The sequence below is a fragment of the Papaver somniferum genome, unplaced genomic scaffold (genome assembly GCF_003573695.1).
Source record: "Papaver somniferum cultivar HN1 unplaced genomic scaffold, ASM357369v1 unplaced-scaffold_160, whole genome shotgun sequence".
NCBI lineage: Eukaryota > Viridiplantae > Streptophyta > Magnoliopsida > Ranunculales > Papaveraceae > Papaver > Papaver somniferum.
In genome coordinates, this window is record NW_020625487.1 from 50,247 (window position 1) to 68,684 (window position 18,438).

At 36.6% G+C, this 18,438-nt stretch overlaps 1 protein-coding gene across 1 annotated transcript; it reads right to left on the bottom strand.

Moving 5' to 3' along the window:
- Window positions 1–14,992: 14,992 nt before the first annotated feature.
- LOC113337520 lies at window positions 14,993–15,805 on the bottom strand. The gene is made up of 2 exons (XM_026583188.1): window positions 15,577–15,805; window positions 14,993–15,534 (listed from the first exon to the last, which is right to left on the bottom strand). Exons 1-2 carry the CDS (start codon window positions 15,803–15,805, stop codon window positions 14,993–14,995), a joined length of 771 nt encoding a protein of 256 aa, XP_026438973.1.
- Window positions 15,806–18,438: the final 2,633 nt, after the last annotated feature.

Genomic DNA, 18,438 nt, shown 5'->3' on the forward strand with positions numbered 1-18,438 from the left:
CGAGGGTTTTATTTGATATTTTTGTTAGACAATATTCGAAATCTTCGAGGGTTTTATTAGATTATTGCTATGAGTTGTTACCATTACTTGTTACCATTAAAAATGCTATGCTTGGTATGTCGTCTGTTTTATTTTAAACGAATTTTGGTAAATATTTTCTTGTTCAGATTTACTTTTTTGATGAAACCAGTTTTGGATTCATCAAATTTTTTAGCTGAAACCAATTTTTCTTGTGTACTGCAGGAGAATATTGGTCACCGAAAGGGATCATTCTTGCTTCAGTATGACGAATCAGAAATGCGCTTGGCTGATCCCGTAGATGAAGTGGAAATTGTTGTGCCAGATGAAGAAAATGAAGTGCCGGTCAAAGTGCAAGATGAAGAAAATGTTGGTGCTAGCAGTGAAGCTAACTCCTTCAAAGCCAAATACCAATTTGCGCGATCATTGATTGAAAAGCTTAGGACCAATGCTACATATGTTCTTTCTGAAGAAGAAGAATCACTGCTAGCAAAATATGATGCCGAGGACAGGGAACAACAACTGGTACAAAGATAGATTTGATTTTTCTTAGTAACAATTGAATTACTCGCATATATTACAATTTTCTTATACATTTCATCATTTTTTTGATGAAACCAGATTTGGTTTCATCATTTCAAGTTAATGTTTGTTTGATGAATTGGCCAGTTCTTTTTATTCTTTCAGAAGTTTTTGATTTTTACAGCATTAGGTTTTGACACAGGAAGATGAAAAGTAAAATAACTTAGGTATCTTAATATTGCAGGTGATAACAAGGGATGTTAACATGATAAATCAACAAGAATCTGAACAAGAGCAGGTCATATCTTCTTCGTCGAAGACAGTCACCGATGATGAACAAGAAGGAGATGGTACTGAGTTGACTCCAAATAATATCGAGGATATCAAGGTGGCAGAGCGGGTTGAATCTGAAATGGAGAAAGCTACTTCATCGATGCCAGTCACCAATGATGAACAAGAAGGAGAGGGTACTGAGTTGACTCCAAATACCGTTGAGGATATCAAGGTGGCAGAGCGGGTTGAATCTGAAATGGAGAAAGCTACTTCATCGATGCCAGTCACCAATGATGAACAAGAAGGAGAGGGTACTGAGTTGACTCCAAATACCATTGAGGATATCAAGGTGGCAGAGCGGGTGGAATCTGAAATGAGCAAAGCTTCTTCGTCGATGCCAGTCACCAATGATGAACAAGAAGGAGAGGGTACTGAGTTGACTCCAAATACCGTTGAGGATATCAAGGTGGCAGAGCGGGTAGAATCTGAAATGAAGCAAATTATTGAACAAGAAGAAAACGAAACTCAATTTGTAATTGATGAAGATGTTATCAGGAAAATGGAATATGAATACAATAAGAAAGGTTGTTCGTCGTCAAAGCCAAATGTTGGAAGCGTATACTACTACTCAGCTGTAAAGATGGCGAATGATTTACTTGAGTTAGAGAATGAACAACCTGGATTTGATTTAGGACTGTCGCAGTGTGACAGTCAAGAGAAAGGACATGGAGAACTCAGTGCTGCGCAAAGGATGAGTAACATGGTTACAAGAATGAGGGAAGACAGAAGGAATTTGGTTCCACCTATCAGAATGCAGGATTACAACACCAGTGTGAAAAAAAGAAAAAGGTTACAGCTCGTAAGTGCAAGGAGAACAAGAAGGTGCAGGAAGTACAGGGGGTGAAGTTGAAACCAGTTGATAACTTGAAGATCTTGAAAGTACTCAACAGAAATGAGAAACCCCTCGTGACCACTTTTTTCAGAAAGAATAATGAAAGGTAATTGGGAAATAACTGATGTAACCAAGACTGGTTTCATCAAAATTTTGTTCCAAGTTATGCATTGTTTCTCCTTTTTTTATCCATCATTGACTAGCTTTTTAAAAAATAAAATTAACAGGTCAACGGCGTGGGAGCATTTAAATCTTCAATTACATATATCGGGGAAGATGATGGATAATTTGATGAGAGAGGGTGACGTCGCAGGAGACATTATAGAGTTCTACATTTTGAAGCTGCAAAACAACATCAAAAAAAATAAGTTGAAACAAGATGGTTCTCCAAAGTACCAGAGAGCTGTGTTTATAAGCACATTTGCCTATGTAAGTTTACTCCGAAATTGTTTAATGTAAATTTTTTGGCATAAAAAATAGTTGTGGAAAACAAAAAATGATGTTGTTTATATGGTTAATTTTGATGGAACAAAGTTTGGTTTCATCAAACTTGCATGTCTGTAACTAATTAAGGAGCTTTTATCTGGTATTTTGTTTCAGACATGTCACTCATTAGGAAAGAAATGTGGTGCTGTAATAGAAGGCTTCATCGACAAAATGGATTATAGCGTGCGGTTTTTGTTCGTTCCGTTGCTGACATCACTTGGAGATGTAAACCATTGGACATTGCTTACTTTTGATTTTGAAACCGGGGAATTTTATCACTACAACTCCTTGGCTTCCACGGGAGAGGAATGCAGAAAAAGTGCTGAAAGCATGAAACAACGTATAGTATCAGCATTTGCACAGCACGACGCAAAGCTCCCCTGTGATCAGCAGGCAAGTCAGCCAACAACATACTCTTTGCACAACCCTACATGTTGTGAACAAATAGGGTAAGTTATGTTTGGAAGTTTATATTTCACATATGCATATGCTTGAAATCATTACATCACTTGTAACCGAATGCTTTACATATAGATACTAATATCAGAACACTCTCAGCTAGTCACTTTGTAACAATTGAGACATTGTTTTGGTTTTTCAGGAACGATTGTGGCCTGCATGTTTGCTATTACATGAAGAGCCTCTTGAAAGGAAACATGTCTACAGATGATATACGAGAAAAGGTGCATAATATGAGACCAAAGTTGGCGTTGAAGATACTCCTTGACAATATAGAATAATACTCGCATGTCGTGCCAGTCCTATTGAACATTCAGTTTTAGTTGAATTTTAAATTACTTTTGAAATGGTTATTGTAATGATGATACTCCTTGACATACAGTTCTCCTTGCAGATTCAAGTTTTAGTTGAAGTTTAATGTACTTGTGAAATGGTTACAGTTTATATAAAAAACGATTTCGTGCTATTTCAGTTGTATTTCCTTAAAAGCTTATGTCTACAAAATATGATGTCTCATTTTTATAAAAACTATCCATAAATGATGTGTCATATATTTGCGGCACCAATAAACAGTAGACAAAACATCATCTACTGTGTTGTCAAAAAATATAGAAGAAAAAGTGACAGTAAAACAATGGTTCCACCAAAAATAAGATAAAACCCTTTCTGGTTTCATCAAAAAAATGATGAAACCCTTTGTGGTTTCATCAAAAAAATGATGAAACCTGATTCGGTTACACCAAACTATAAAGGCCTGTAAAAATTCTGAAAAACTTAAACTTAATCAAAATTATTATTCTTAGTCAAAATATAAAATGAAAACACCTGCAGCATATTAACTTCTAAAACAAAAAATATGAAATAGTAAATGAAACACATATTGTAGTCTAGCAAACGAAACTAAGAGTAAAATTCGATGACTTGCAGGAACCACATATTGTAGTCTAGTCGAAATGACCCCAAGTTCTCATGAAATCTGACGAGAAGGGCATGTCCGTTTATTATGGGTGGTCAAAACCTTGCAGGAACCACAGGTTCTCATCTTCTTATTGGCAACTGAACCTGTATTAGGAATCCTCTTCTTCTTCGATGGACGTCCTGGTTGTGGTCCATTATTCGGACCAAAAACCATCGATTTCGGCGACACTGTCACGGGCTTTTCGACTGTGGGAACAGGATTGATTGCATGTTTATACGATTCTCGGTAGAACTTTACTGTAAAATAGTGCTCAACATAATTGTAAGGATCTTCTCCATTCACCATGATGCAACGGATAGCATGGGCACACGGGAAACCGTCAATACGCCAACGGTTGCAAGAACATGTTCTTCTTTTCAAATCGACAGTCTGTGTTAATGAAGCATGAACTTCAAACACATATTCCGACGACTTGGTGACTTGGTAGTTACATCCATGCATCTTGTTGTCGTGGAGTAGAGCTTCATATTCTGGACATAGAGTTTGACGCCATTTCATTAAGTTAGCAGAGTCCTCACGACGTTTACACATTTGGTCCATTAGCTTCACCCTGATCTCATCAACCATGATGGCTATAGGCTTCTCTCTCTCTTCAACGACCGAACCATTGAAACTCTCAGCAATATTTGAACACAACCTACCATGATGGCTATAGGCTTTGGTAAGCATGTATTGATATTGCATTCCATATGCCAGTAGCACCAACCATGAAAAGCCTCAGGAAAAACAATAGGAATTTGTGTTACCAATCCAATACCTCGATCACTCACAAAAGTAAGCTTTGGTCGCAAAGGAGAAAGGACTTTCTTCAAATTATCCAAAAACCATTTCCAGTTCGCTTCATTCTCCGATGAAACAACACCATAAGCAAGAGGGAAGATTTCTGTAACATGAACAGAAAGCATAACACAAGCATAAGATGGTATGAAAACCAAACATAAAAAATGATGAAACCAACATAAAAAAATGATGAAACCAACATAAAAAAATGATAAAAACCTTACCATCATTTCCGGTTAGACCTGTTGCTGCCATCATATGACCAAGGTACTTGCTTTTCAAGTGAGCCGCATCAACGAATAATACAGGACGACAGAAATTGAATCCACGACTACAAGCTTCAAAACAGATAAACATCCTCTGAAATTTATGGGTCCCTTCTTCAACTTCCAAAACCACGTGAGAACCAGGATTAGTTTCAATCAACTTGTTTTTATACCAGTTCAAGAACATAAAAGATTTCTCGTTCTCTCCCCATGAAGTATTCAGTGCATGCTTCTTACCTGCGTATGCATAATAACGACTAATGTCAAAGCCGAAGTCTCTCGTAAAAGATTCCATAATATGCTTAGTTTTCTTATTAGGATCCTGTTTAATTTCATCAATAATCAAGCTACTAACTAGTTTCTTCGATATCCTTGGCATGTTAACAAATCCACCAACACAAGTATGCTGATTATTTAGTTCCTTGATAATAAAAGGACTTCCTACAACACCATCAACAGACACAGCATATAAATGCCAGTCACATTTCTCCTCTTTGTTCTTATTAGCACAACGTGCACCAATCCTCAACTTCTCATTCCTATATACCATGTATTCATAACCAGCTGCTGCGTGATACTTCTGTAAATCACAACGAACTTGTTCAACACCTCCCGGAAACAACTGTTCAACTCCTTGAAAAAGATGTAACCAGTGAGCAGACTTCAACGGTTCCTTAATTTTATCTGTAACATCATAATCAATCCGTGGCTTCTCAAAAGGTATAATTCCAGAACTTTGTGGCTGGTCATCAAAAGCTATAATTCCTGAACTTATTGAACCAGAACTCTCAGCTTTGTGACTTACGAGTAACTCCATAATCCCTTCTTTATTATACATACTAAATAGAGCAAAACATTGAAGATCAAAATCAGAATGAATGACCTTTTGCTGATCATCAACCATGTGAAAAATTTCCATAGAAGGAGGAGAGAATTCACACCAACTTGAGCATATACTAGTCTTCAAATTAGCAAAAGACTCTTGGAGGCCAATACGAAGAGTTAAACAATCTTCTTTGTGACATACAAGTGCGAGAACAGAATCCATAATCTACAGAACAAAATGATGAAACCAAAAACAGTTTCACCAGATGTGAATATCAACAACAATTTTTTTTTTTGAAAAACAGTTCCAAAGAGATGGAATCCGTCATAAGAACATCAACACAAACATAAAAAATCATATGCTAACATCAATTCAGTTTATTCGACAAGAGTGACTAGCAAATTCACACACACAAAATCAAAAATTTCCATAGAAGGAGGAGAGAATTCACACCAACTTGAGCATATACTAGTCTTAAAATTAGCAAAAGACTCTTGGAGGCCAATACGAAGAGTTAAACAATCTTCTTTGTGACATACAAGTGCGAGAACAGAATCCATAATCTACAGAACAAAATGATGAAACCAAAAACAGTTTCACCAGATGTGAATATCAACAACAATTTTTTTTTTTTTGAAAAACAGTTCCAAAGAGATGGAATCCTTCATAAGAACATCAACACAAACATAAAAAAACATATGCTAACATCAATTCAGTTTATTCGACAAGAGTGACTAGCAAATTCACACAAACAAAATCAAAAATCAACACAAAAAAGAGAATTGAATACCTGAAAAGTTGATTGATTCTTTGAAGACGAAGATGATCAACACGAAGTTGATTGATTGTTCAGCTGGATTCTTCAATTCGAGATTCAATTTCAACTTGAAAAGCGGAAATATGATTTCAGCTAAACTGAATTGCAACCAGATCTCGAATAACGAATTGGATTCTTCTCTTCTTCGAACAACTACGTTTATCTTCTCTTCTTCGAACAACTGAATTGGATTCTTCTACGTATCTCGAATAAACAGATCTCAAAACTTGTAGCTTCTCCTCCGGTTCTTCAATCAAACAAACCTAAAATTGCTCTCTCAATTTTTGAATTGAAATTGGGAGAAGATGATGACGAATCTTTGAATTGAAACGAAAAAAACGAAGAAAACTAGGAAAGAAGAATCACACTTTCATCTGATATGTTCGGTTCAGAGAGGAAATTTTTTTCTTTCTTGTTTCCGCCAAACTTTCCTTTGAAGGTTAATTTTGGAATTTAGAAATCAAATAAAAACTGAATTTTAAAATTTTTATTTGAATTGGGGTTTTTGTCCCAGTTTTGTTTGAAATGGTTTTTATTTGTTAAAAATAAAATGACCGGTTTTTTCTTATCACTAGTTTGTTCACCTAGGGGTTTTGTCACTAGTTTTGTCTTATTAATTATTTTTTTTTGCTTTTTTTTTTTGAAGCATACCTTAGTCCTTACTAAGTTGCGATGCAAATTTGATGAGTCAAATTTTTTGTTCATTCTCTCATCTTCCAGAGATGTAAAGATGGTTAAACAAAGGGGGGAAATGGATACGAAGTTCGTGGATCGTGGTTATCGTCTTGTTCTTAATCTCTTGACTAATTGTAGATTTCTTTTCTGATTCCAACAACAACAACAGGTTTTGGGGTTTTTATACACGGATTCACGTTGGGTTTTGTCGACCTGGATTTGCTTAGGAGTATCAATTTTGTTCTGGGGTCGATTGAAACGAGCTATTGTTGTTTTCATTGATTTTGATGGGTGGGTTCATATTCAATTAAAATTCAGAGCAACACAAGATGGAATTTGAACGGGTTTACAACCGTACGAGTTAACTAGGTAGTGTATCGGGCGGTCTAACCAGGTGCTAGGCACACGATTCAGGGGATTGGATTTGGATGTTTTTTCCCAAGCCTCAAATACTGCCACGTACACAGTAACGTCTGTTAGCCGTTTATTCAAAAAAAAACGGGACCGAAAAGGTCAAACCATGGGCATTAAATAAATTATGAAAAAAATGTGGCCATTTTGTTAATTGCTTTTCTCCACATGGGCATTTTATTAAAAACCCTTATATATAATTATAACATCGAAATTATACCCAGGCCTAAATATATATATATATTTATTTATTTTTTTGAAGGAAAAAAAGAGGATAAACCTCTTTAGATTATATTAATTAATTGGAAGCCATGAACATGCTAATTCAAGTACATTGAGAGCGACTGCAATGGTACGACTAAACTCAAAGATCAAAGACCAAAAAAAAAGACTAAATATGAGTTTAATATGTATTGTGACGTTATGGGGAGAAGACCAAATTTGGTCGCGCGTAAAACAATTTTACGCATGAAGACGGGCGGAAGTATTAGTTACGTTTCATTTCTGCGCGGAATATAAATTACATTTCAAACGGGCGTAAATATAAATCACGTCTGTTATCGAGCGTAAATATAAATTACGTTTCGTATGGGGCGGAATCTTAAATTCCGCCCGTGATCAGACGGATTCCAAATGACCGCTCGAAGAAACGTAAAAATAATTCGCCCGAGTTAAACACGGTCACACAACACGTGTGAGATCAGACGGGCGAACATCTGGAGTCCGCGTGATGAATTGTACGGACGGACTTGCGGTCCGCGTGATGAATTTGTCAGGGTAAAATATTTTACGCCTGAGACGGGGTCGTATCCAAAATTTCCGCCCATTAGGTTTCATTAGGGCGTACTCTCCTGTCCGTCTGATTGAATCGGGCGTACTCTAAGCAACGCACATTCCACAAATACCGCCTCTCCTTCCAACCACAACCCATCTTACACGAGCTTCTTCTCTCAGTTCATATTCTTCCACAGTTCATATTCTTCCACAGTTCATATTCTTCTTCTCTTCACCGCCCCTCTTCAGTTCATATTCTTCTTCTCCATTCCCATCTACCAACCGCACAAAACCCTAAAAACTCCACAAAAACCCTAAAAACTCCATTATAAGGTATGTATTTTCTACTTTCTTTATTCAATTTGTGTAATAATATATGTATTGTATTTTTTGTTCGAATTTATTTAGGGTTTTTACGTTGAAAATTGAATCAGACTTTATTACTAATTGGATATTCATATTGGGTTAATCAAATCTTATTAAAATTGGGTTAATCACATCTTAATCCAATAGTATGTTAATGTTAATGTTATTACTTTTGTTACTGTTTCGGAATTTAATTTAATTTTTTGTTTTATTTAATAGTTATAAATATTAATAATTGGATAATTATTTTTGTTAATTTAGTTACGTGATTTAATTTAATATATTTTTTTGTTAATTTAATTTCGTAATTTAATTTATTTTTTTGTTAATTATAAATAGTTATAAATATAGTTAATTGGATAATTATTTTTTGTTAATTTAGTTACGTGATTTAATTTAATTTATCTTTTTGTTAATTTAGTTTCGTATTTAATTGAATTTTTTGTTAATTATAAATAGTTATAAATATAGTTAATTGGATAATTATTTTTTTGGTTAAATTTATGTTTATGGAATTTTATGATGTTGAAATTTTGTTCGGTTAAATTTATGTCTATTATGGTTCGTGGATTGGTCTTTTAATTATGAAATTGTATTTAACATGTTTGTGCGTAGAATGAACAAGTTTATATCGAGGTTTAGTGGTCGCCAAAAGACCAACAAGAGACAAAAATCTACCGAAGCTGATTACAACTTAATCTCTACCGGTCAAATTGAGGAGGTCGACGTCCCGGGTTAGGGAGGTTTCCTATAGTGGAAGATGATAAGCCGCACGCTACTGAAGACATTACATTTTCAGACGCACCAACATTTAAGTTTAAACATCGTGGATGTCTGGCATCGGTAATTCATTATTATAAATTTATTTCAATACATTGTCCTAGAGTTAAATATTTGATTGAAAAAGCGGGGTGGGAAAAATTGTTGAACATAGAGTGTAGCGTTACCCAACATGCCGTTGTTGATTATATTGTTGAGAGGTTTTGGGATACAACCAACACGTTCCATTTTCCATTTGGTGAGATGGGGTTCACGCCATTAGATTGGGTCATGTTAACTGGACTGAGTATCGGTGATGGTTATGTAGTTCCGTATGATTCGAGCCTATACCAATTTGACTATGTCCGTGAGAAGATTTTTCCGGATATCACACAGGGAACAAGAGGCGCGTCGTGGTATCAAACTCAATTACAATTACATATTTAAGCTCATACTTCAAAGAAGATAAGTTGGTGGCGGCTAATGAAGATTCTCTCCTCGCCCATAGAATAGCAATTGCCTTTTTTATGTATGTTTTGGGTCAATTTTTCTTTCTAATGCAAAGAACTATATTGATGCTGGATGGTTAGCTGCTTTCGAAGAAATTGATAAAATACAAGACCTTGACTGGGGCGGTAGTGCCTTTTCGAGATTGTATGCAGGTCTCCGACAAGCTTGTAGGAAACAACAGAAGGCACTAAGCGGGCCCTTCCAAATATTAGAGGTATTTTGGTAATCGATTTTATTTTAATTTTCAACGTAAAGTATATTTTCATTAAAGTTTATTTCCTTGGATATATTAATTTGATTCATTAATTTTATGGACTAGTTTTGGGGGTATGAATACCTAGGCGTATGTCGACCAGACATCTCAATGACCGGTAATGAACAGAAATGGCCTGTAATTTCTAGATGGAATGGAAGGAGGTGTCAGAATGATATTATTCGTTGTAGGATTTTACTGAATCAGCTGACGATTGACCAAGTGACATGGCACCCATGGGAATCATACACCGACGTCCTCAGTTCTGAGATGGGAAAGTCCTCGAGATGGATATTTTCTTGGAATGGCGTTGTGAGTTAGACATGATTTTTTATATTATATCATTAATATTAATCGTCAATAACATAGTTTTTTATTTTTCGTTATTTATCTAATTAATAACGTACTCGCTACAATTATATTCCCTTTTTGGTTATACAGCATAATGTTAACATGGGAGAAAGATGTTGGAGGCAAAACCATCCCTCGTTTGCTGTTCCCATAACTACATGTAATTATTGGGCATTTGGGTGATGACCAAGCAAAACTCCTGCTAGCGGACGGTTTTGTTGATGCAACCGAGGTGGTGCAAGTTGTGCAGTATGAAGTATATTTAGAGTATTGGAAAAAGGTTACTAATTTCAGAAAATATGTGACACATCCTGATTGGGAGGTCCAAACATTTGGGTACAGCGGTGACTTCTATTCTACCGAACTTGGAAAACCAGATGAACATGTTCTTATTCCACCGCAACAACAATTATCGCCCGTAAGTGTTCGTTCAACTTTACATTGCTAATTCCAAAAAAAAAAAATCTCATCTATCTCATTTTTTCATGACAGGGCGATAGTTATGCATTATTCCAAGAATATGCTGATTTTACTAAACAATTTCGAGATTTTACATTACGAGAAACGAAAGATAGGATGGAGTGTCTATTAGCGAAAGATGAACTTATAGGAAACCAGAATAATAAGATCACGGAATTGGAGTATCAACTGTCTCTTTTCCGAACGCCACACACCATCCAACCTTCCATTGGATTCGGCGCCTTTTCCCCCACATTGCCACCACAAGTGTGGAGTTCTATGAGTCAAGGATCATCTTCAACGTCCTCGGTCAGGCCCATTCCGAGAACGGCTTTTATCCCACCGCGATCGGCGCCTCCGGATACGGGAAATGTTTAGCCTGTGATGACTATTTATATGGTTTAGCTTTGAATTTATTATGTTATTTATCTTTGTTATGTGTAGTCATACTAGACATTTATTATGTTATTTATCTTTGTTATGTGTAGTCAGCGAGTAGTCATTTCAATACTCAATCAAATTTCTATCAAATTTCAGCGAGTGGTTATTTGAATCCTTTATCAAATTTCAGCGAGTAGTCATTTCAATACAATCAAATTTCAGCGAGTAGTCATTTCAATACTTTATCAAATTTCTATCAAATTTCAGCGAGTAGTTATTTGAATACTTTATCAAATTTCACCGACTAGTCATTTCAATACGACAAACACCTCACTGACAAACAGTTTACAAAATTTGTCAAATACTTTATTTATTTTATTTATTAATCCTGATGGAAAATGGAAGCATGTGATCCCGTCACTCACTCTATAAATACCAACACACCTCTTTTTACAATCACACACTTATTCTGATTCGGATAGAATATGGAAGCATATGAGAATACCGCTCACTATTGTTCTTCTGTTTCATCTTCTTCTTCTTCTTCTAATAGTAGTTTTTATTCCTCGGATGATGATTCAATAGCAATTATGCAAAATAACATGGCCGTTAGTATGGGAGTCCTTGTTACCAATTCTAAATGGCCTCAAACTCGTATCAAAATACCAAGAGATCGTGAGACTGGTGCTGAACTTCTGTGGAACGACTATTTTTCTCCGTATCCAAACCAACCACCTAATGTTTTTCGCAGAAGATTCAGGATGCGTCGACAATTGTTTAACAGAATAGTGGAAGGTGTTACAGCCGAAGACAGATATTTTGTGCAAAGGCCCGATGCGTGTGGAGTTTTAGGATTAAACCCTCATCAAAAAGTAACTGCAGCGGTGCGAATGTTAGCTTATGGATGTGCGGCAGATGCAATAGACGAGTACTTACGCATAGGCGAAACCACGGTGTTGGAAGCAACTCGGAGGTTCTGCAAGTCGATTGTCAATGTGTATGGGAAAGAATATTTGCGTGAACCTACGGCTGGTGATGTTGAGTTGTTGCTCAACCAAAACAAAGATAGAGGATTTCCAGGGATGATAGGTAGCCTAGATTGCATGCATTGGAAATGGGATAAATGTCCATCTGCCGAATCAGGGGCTTACACCGCGTATAAAGGGAGCGAAAGTATCGTGTTGGAGGCGGTGGTGTCGTATGATCTATGGTTTTGGCATGCATTTTTTGGTATGCCAGGCTCTAACAACGATATTAATGTGATGAACCGTTCATATGTTTTTCGAAGTCTGGTCACGGGAAAAGCACCACCGGTGAACTATGTGGTAAACGGTCATTCTTATGACATGCCGTATTATCTAGGTGATGGAATATATCCAGAAATTGCTACTATTATTATGGCGTTTAAACATCCGCTTGGTAGGAAAAAAGAGATATTTTCAGCGATGCAAGAGGGTGCAAGAAAAGACGTAGAGCGGGGATTTGGTGTACTTCAACAACAGTTTGGAATCATCAAACAACCTGCTAGAATGTGGAATCCAGATGTGCTTGCCTATATCATGAAAACGTGTATTATCTTACATAATATGATAGTCGAGGATGAGCGTCTACCCGGTGAATGGCCACATGTTTATGATCATCGTAGCAACCCGACACCGGTTAATATATTAAGAGGCAACAGTGAGGAGTTTTCCCAAATTAGAGCTGAGCAACGCCGACGTCATATGCGCAGCAAAGATAGGCATATTCGCTTGCGCGATGACTTAATCGAACATATATGGGCAGAATATGGGAATTAAAAGGTTGGAGACGAGGACAAAATATTGGAATTAAATGTTGTTTCCCATATGAAAAAATTATGTGATTTTATTTTAACGAATAATTTTATTGAAATGTATTAACTCTATTTCATATACTCATCACTTGGTAAATTAAAGTAAGATGTTACAAAATAAGTTAAAGTTGATTAAATTAAATGAAGATAAAATTAAATCCCAAATATTACATAATAATACGACTAATGACAAAATTAATACATATTAAAACGTAAATAAACTACTAAAACTATTATCACTTATTATTAGACTTAATACTTAAGGTTCGAACTATCCCGTTTTGACGATTATAATTGGCTCCTTTTGTCCCGTACTATTAAAGCCTTTCGAAGTTCGAAGTACTCCTTTTGTACATGATCCAATTTGGAAAGATCCATCATCATGATGCGAAATTCATCGTCTGCGACCTCCTTGGCTATTTTAGCCGCATGCTCAGCTTGTTTTTGTGCAAACTCGGCCTTTTTTTGTTCCATCTTGAATCTTGATTGTTCCCGGTAATGAGAATTGAAATTTTCTTGCTGTGTAATAATTATTCCCATCAATTCCTCTTGGCGGTTGGATTTCTCTCGCCCGGTTTTCTTCAGTCGTTTAGCTGCTTTTTTTCCCATCTGACGAAGGTATGTATTCTCTATGTCTCCTTTATCTGTGTCGTTACCGGACTCGACTTGAGTGCCATCTTCCTCGGTATTCACGCTACTATCCAAATCGTGCGTCATATCAAAAACAAAAGTCGATCGACGATTATATTTTATATTTTCTATGACAATTGGGTAGCACTCTTCGTGCCTAAATTTTCTTCCATGATTGCATTCCTTAAACCGTTTGTTTACTTCTTCGAGCTGTTAATGTTTTTAAAAACAATTAGGTTCATGGGCATCTCAATATTAGAAAATAATTGTTTCAAAACAGAGAGAATACTCACGGTCATTTCCGGACCCCATCCCGTATGATATTCACCTTCCACTTCCGCCTGTTTTGCCGAAAACAACGCAACTTCTTTACTTATTCCCTGAAATCGTTTTTGCCAGGAACTCCAAGACCGCTCTGGTTTATCCGGTAAATGAGCTTCAATATCATCCTTGATACGAGTCCACAACGCAATCTCTGATTGATCGGCTCCAACACCGGGATCTTGAGATATTGATAAATGAATTTTACACATCGTGACATCTTCGATTGGCGTAAAATTTGGACCTCTTGCTATTCGTGGTGGTGCCATTAAAAACGATTCGATGAAAATTTTCAAAATGATTTGAAATATGGAAAACTATTTTTTCTTCCTGATACTATTTTTTTCTTGCCGAATACAACGAATGATATGAAAATGTTAAAGGAATTCATCTGGTATATATAGGTATAAAATAAACCCGTTATTAACATTCAATTTCAAACGTTCGAAAAAGATAAATATCTTACCAACGGTCAAAAATCTGCTACGCAATCTCCAACGCCAACGTTCGAAAAATTTATCATTCTAACGTTCGAAAATTTTCATTTCATGTTTCATAATTTTTCTGATAACAGTTACTGGGCGTAAAAAAAAAGTCCGTTTGAGAGGGGCGGAATTTTGGTGTCCGCCCCAGAGAGGCGGAATTTTGGTGTCCGCCCCAGAGAGGCGGAATTTTGGTGTCCGCCTGGCAACGCGCGGAATTCTGCTGTCCGTCTCATCAGGCGTAAATTTATGTTACGCCCGCAACAAACGTAAATTTAAATTCCGCCCCACCAACATACGTAAATTTGGTTTACGCCCGTTAACAAACGCAATTTAAGTTTACGCCTGACAACAAACGGATTTTAAATTTACGCCCGACTATATTAGGATTTGGGATTTGGTCGCGACTAAATATGGTCTGGGTTTTGATCGTGGGCTGGGTTTTGATCTTTACTCCGTCCCGCTGCGTTAGATGTGTCCATTGATGCGGTAATTACAAGGAGCTGCTAAACCATTAACCATCATATCAAAAAGTGGAGATTGATCCAAGACGTTCAAGTCGTTGTTCGACCCTGGTGTTCCAAAGAAACCATTCCAAAACCACCGATCATATGATGCCACAACTTCTAAGATGATGGTAGGTTTTTTCTCATGTTCACGGAACGTACCTGCCCATGCTGTTGGACAATTCTTCCACTGAAAATGCATACAATCAACACTTCCAAGCATTCCAGGAAACCCTCTAGCTGCATTTTCTGCCAATAATCTTTCCGTGTCTTCTCTTGTAGGAAGTCGCATATACCTTGGACCAAAGTGCCCAACAATTACCCTAGTAAACCTCTTGACATACATATAGACGGTCGACGCTCCCATACGGACATAATCATCTGTGCTATCAGCGGCTATGCTTTTACACAAACATTTCATTACGTCATACATCTTCATGTGGGGAGATTGGCCAAGTTTTCCGGTGAAATCAACTTGGAAATCAAAAGCAGGATCCACAACAACTATTTCACTTAGAATACGTAAGAAAAGAGGTCAATACATACCCAAACGTTGGTTGAACTTCTTAGGGCCCCAAGTACAGTTAGGTCCAAAGTAGCCATGCATCATCCTTGCATCTTCATCCTCTTGTTGCCTGTCCACCATTTGTCGCATCAATACTTCTTGAGGCACCGGTTGGAAGAGCCTATGCATTCTTTGAGTCATATACTGGTACAACACAATTGCTCTCTCCTCTCTATCATCACCAATGCTAAGATCGATACCATACGTCATTAGTACATACCTCCTTAGCGGATTTTCATCGTCCATATTGCACCTATAAAGAAAACTCAAATAATGTAAGCATTCCAAGATTTTTGAATCCATACAAAAGAGAAGACATTCATGCACACATTCATTAAAGAAAAGACATCCAAGTTTCATACAAAAGAAAAGACATCCAAGTTTCATACACATTCATTAAAGAAAACACATCTATGTTCCCCCAAAACTTAATCCTAATATCCTTGCCATTTCGTCTTCACTTAAACCAACCCCACCATTATTCAAGACTTGAGTTAATTGTGACTCTGGAACTACTTCATCTTGTGGAACATAATGACCATGTGCATCATATGATTGACTTGTGGCTGGTCTTTTACGGCTTGACCATTGAGAGTTGTCTCCAAGATCATAACATAATTCGGTTGACGTCGATCCTTCCCTAAGAGCACGTGCACGATCTATTTCAAACCAATAATCTTCCTTTACAAGATTTAACGTAGCCAACCTATGCGCTAAATCTTTCCATTGCTCCTGAAAAGAAACACCAAGATAGCAAATATATGAAGGAACTTCTAATGTGTAAAGAAAATCATAATAATGTGGCAAACAAAATAATTGAAGGAGTTAAAATCAAAAATTACTAACCCTTGTTTCCCAATTAGCATCATACGTGAATGGAGGAGGATCGGGTGCTTGCAAAGGCACTTCAACACGGTTGCCTTCACTGTTTGAACGTACGGTACAGAAAGAAACTCTTGGAAATTCAGGTGAAGCTTGTGAGACGTTGTCATACTTATACCGTGATGGATATATTGGGGGGACCTGATTTACTAGAAATGTCGGATCTTGAGTGCTTGCAACTCCAACTTCATCTCTGTTTTCTTGACGATATATTTCTTGGAGCAAAAATCCAATAGATTGTTGCTTCCACCACCACACATACATGCTCTCATCAACATGCTTATAGTCTCGTCCTTCAACCACATCAATAGGATCATGGGGGGTAGCAATGTCTTCCAAACGTTCACGTGGACTTCTTGGAATTGTTATAAGTCCCTTTGTTTGCCTTAAAAACCGTTCACCAAGATACATGATACTAGTATCGCTTTCCGGATTATAGAAATCCACTCTTTGATTGGAGATTTCACGAGCATGCACTATATCAGGATGATCTCTATACATACTAGTAGACCATGGTTTTCATTCCGTTCCAACAATTGTCCTCAACTCAATTTGTTGGCGAGCTGTATTAAGAGAGTGTTTGGAAGTACCCCTTTGCAACTTCACTAGACTATATTTCTTGAATATCATAATTGCAGGCCATAAATCAGTCGGTACACCTTCTTGGAGAAAAGGCGTCAAAGTACGAAAATATATGTAAAACCAATATTCTAAAACCATCGCCAATCCACACATGTTTTTTCCACCTCTAGCAACCGCACTCATGCTACTATACAAGTGACTAAAACAAGCCGAACCCCAATCATAATTACCAATCGCATTCAAATCACGCAAGGAAGCGATCCAACCTTTGCTTGCTCTTGTAGTGGTACGTGCCAATAAAACTTTTGAAATCATCCATAATAAGAAGTATCGAGTCACAATCTCCCAATTTTCATCATTAATTGGATTGTCCTTGATATAGTTTACGAGGCAACTAATAGGAAATTCAGGTGAGTTCTTGTTGTACTTTGCATACCCATGCAAAGGTCCAAAGTAGGTATCCTCTAGTTGTTGGTTTTCTCTACTTTTTCATTTACTTGTAGCGGCGTGTTTCAATCTTCTACGACTATTTCCAATAGGAATTCCAGTTAAGTGAACAAAATCTAAAGGGGTAAAACCAATTTCAAAGTTTGGGAAATGAAACGAATTGGTACTATACCACCACCTCTCTATGATTGCATAAGCTAGTTGTTGATCAGCTCTCTTAATTCTAATTTCAAAAAATCTAGCAAGGCCGGAATTTTGAAGAACTTGACTAGCACACTTTCATGAACCCACCCACGGTCATATAAATCCTCAAGGTCTTCAAGATTACTTCTAAACGTGATATCATGTTGTGTATCAAGTGGGTCTATACTTGTAGAAATATGTTTCTCATCTGGTTCTTTTGAACTCAAGATCATTAACACATCCATATTCACATCTATACAAAATCTCAAATTAAAATCAATATAGTCACACAATGCACTTAAATTGTTTACATAATGTAACTAACACATGTTAATTCATTATCTCATGGAAATTCACAATGTTCATCATCTAAAACCCTAAATACACAATATCATCATCTAAAATCCTAAATTACATGTCATTCGTCATTGTGAATCAAAATTGTTATCATTCATCATACAATCGAGTATCATGCATACAATCAACAATAATATCATCTAAAGCCCTAACCATTTCATCAAACTATAAAATAAACTCAAATTATAATTCAACTAACCTCTCTTTGGATTCTCAATCAAATTGAGAATTTAAGTTTGATCGATTCCTTATGCAGCATAGAACAAACCCTTTGAAGCAATTTGATTTATTTGAGCTGTGCTATGAGAATCAAGAGGGGGTTTTAGGTTGTTTTTTCTTCTTTTCCAGAGAAATGATGATTGTGAGAGGAAGAAGAAGAAGGGGTCGATGGT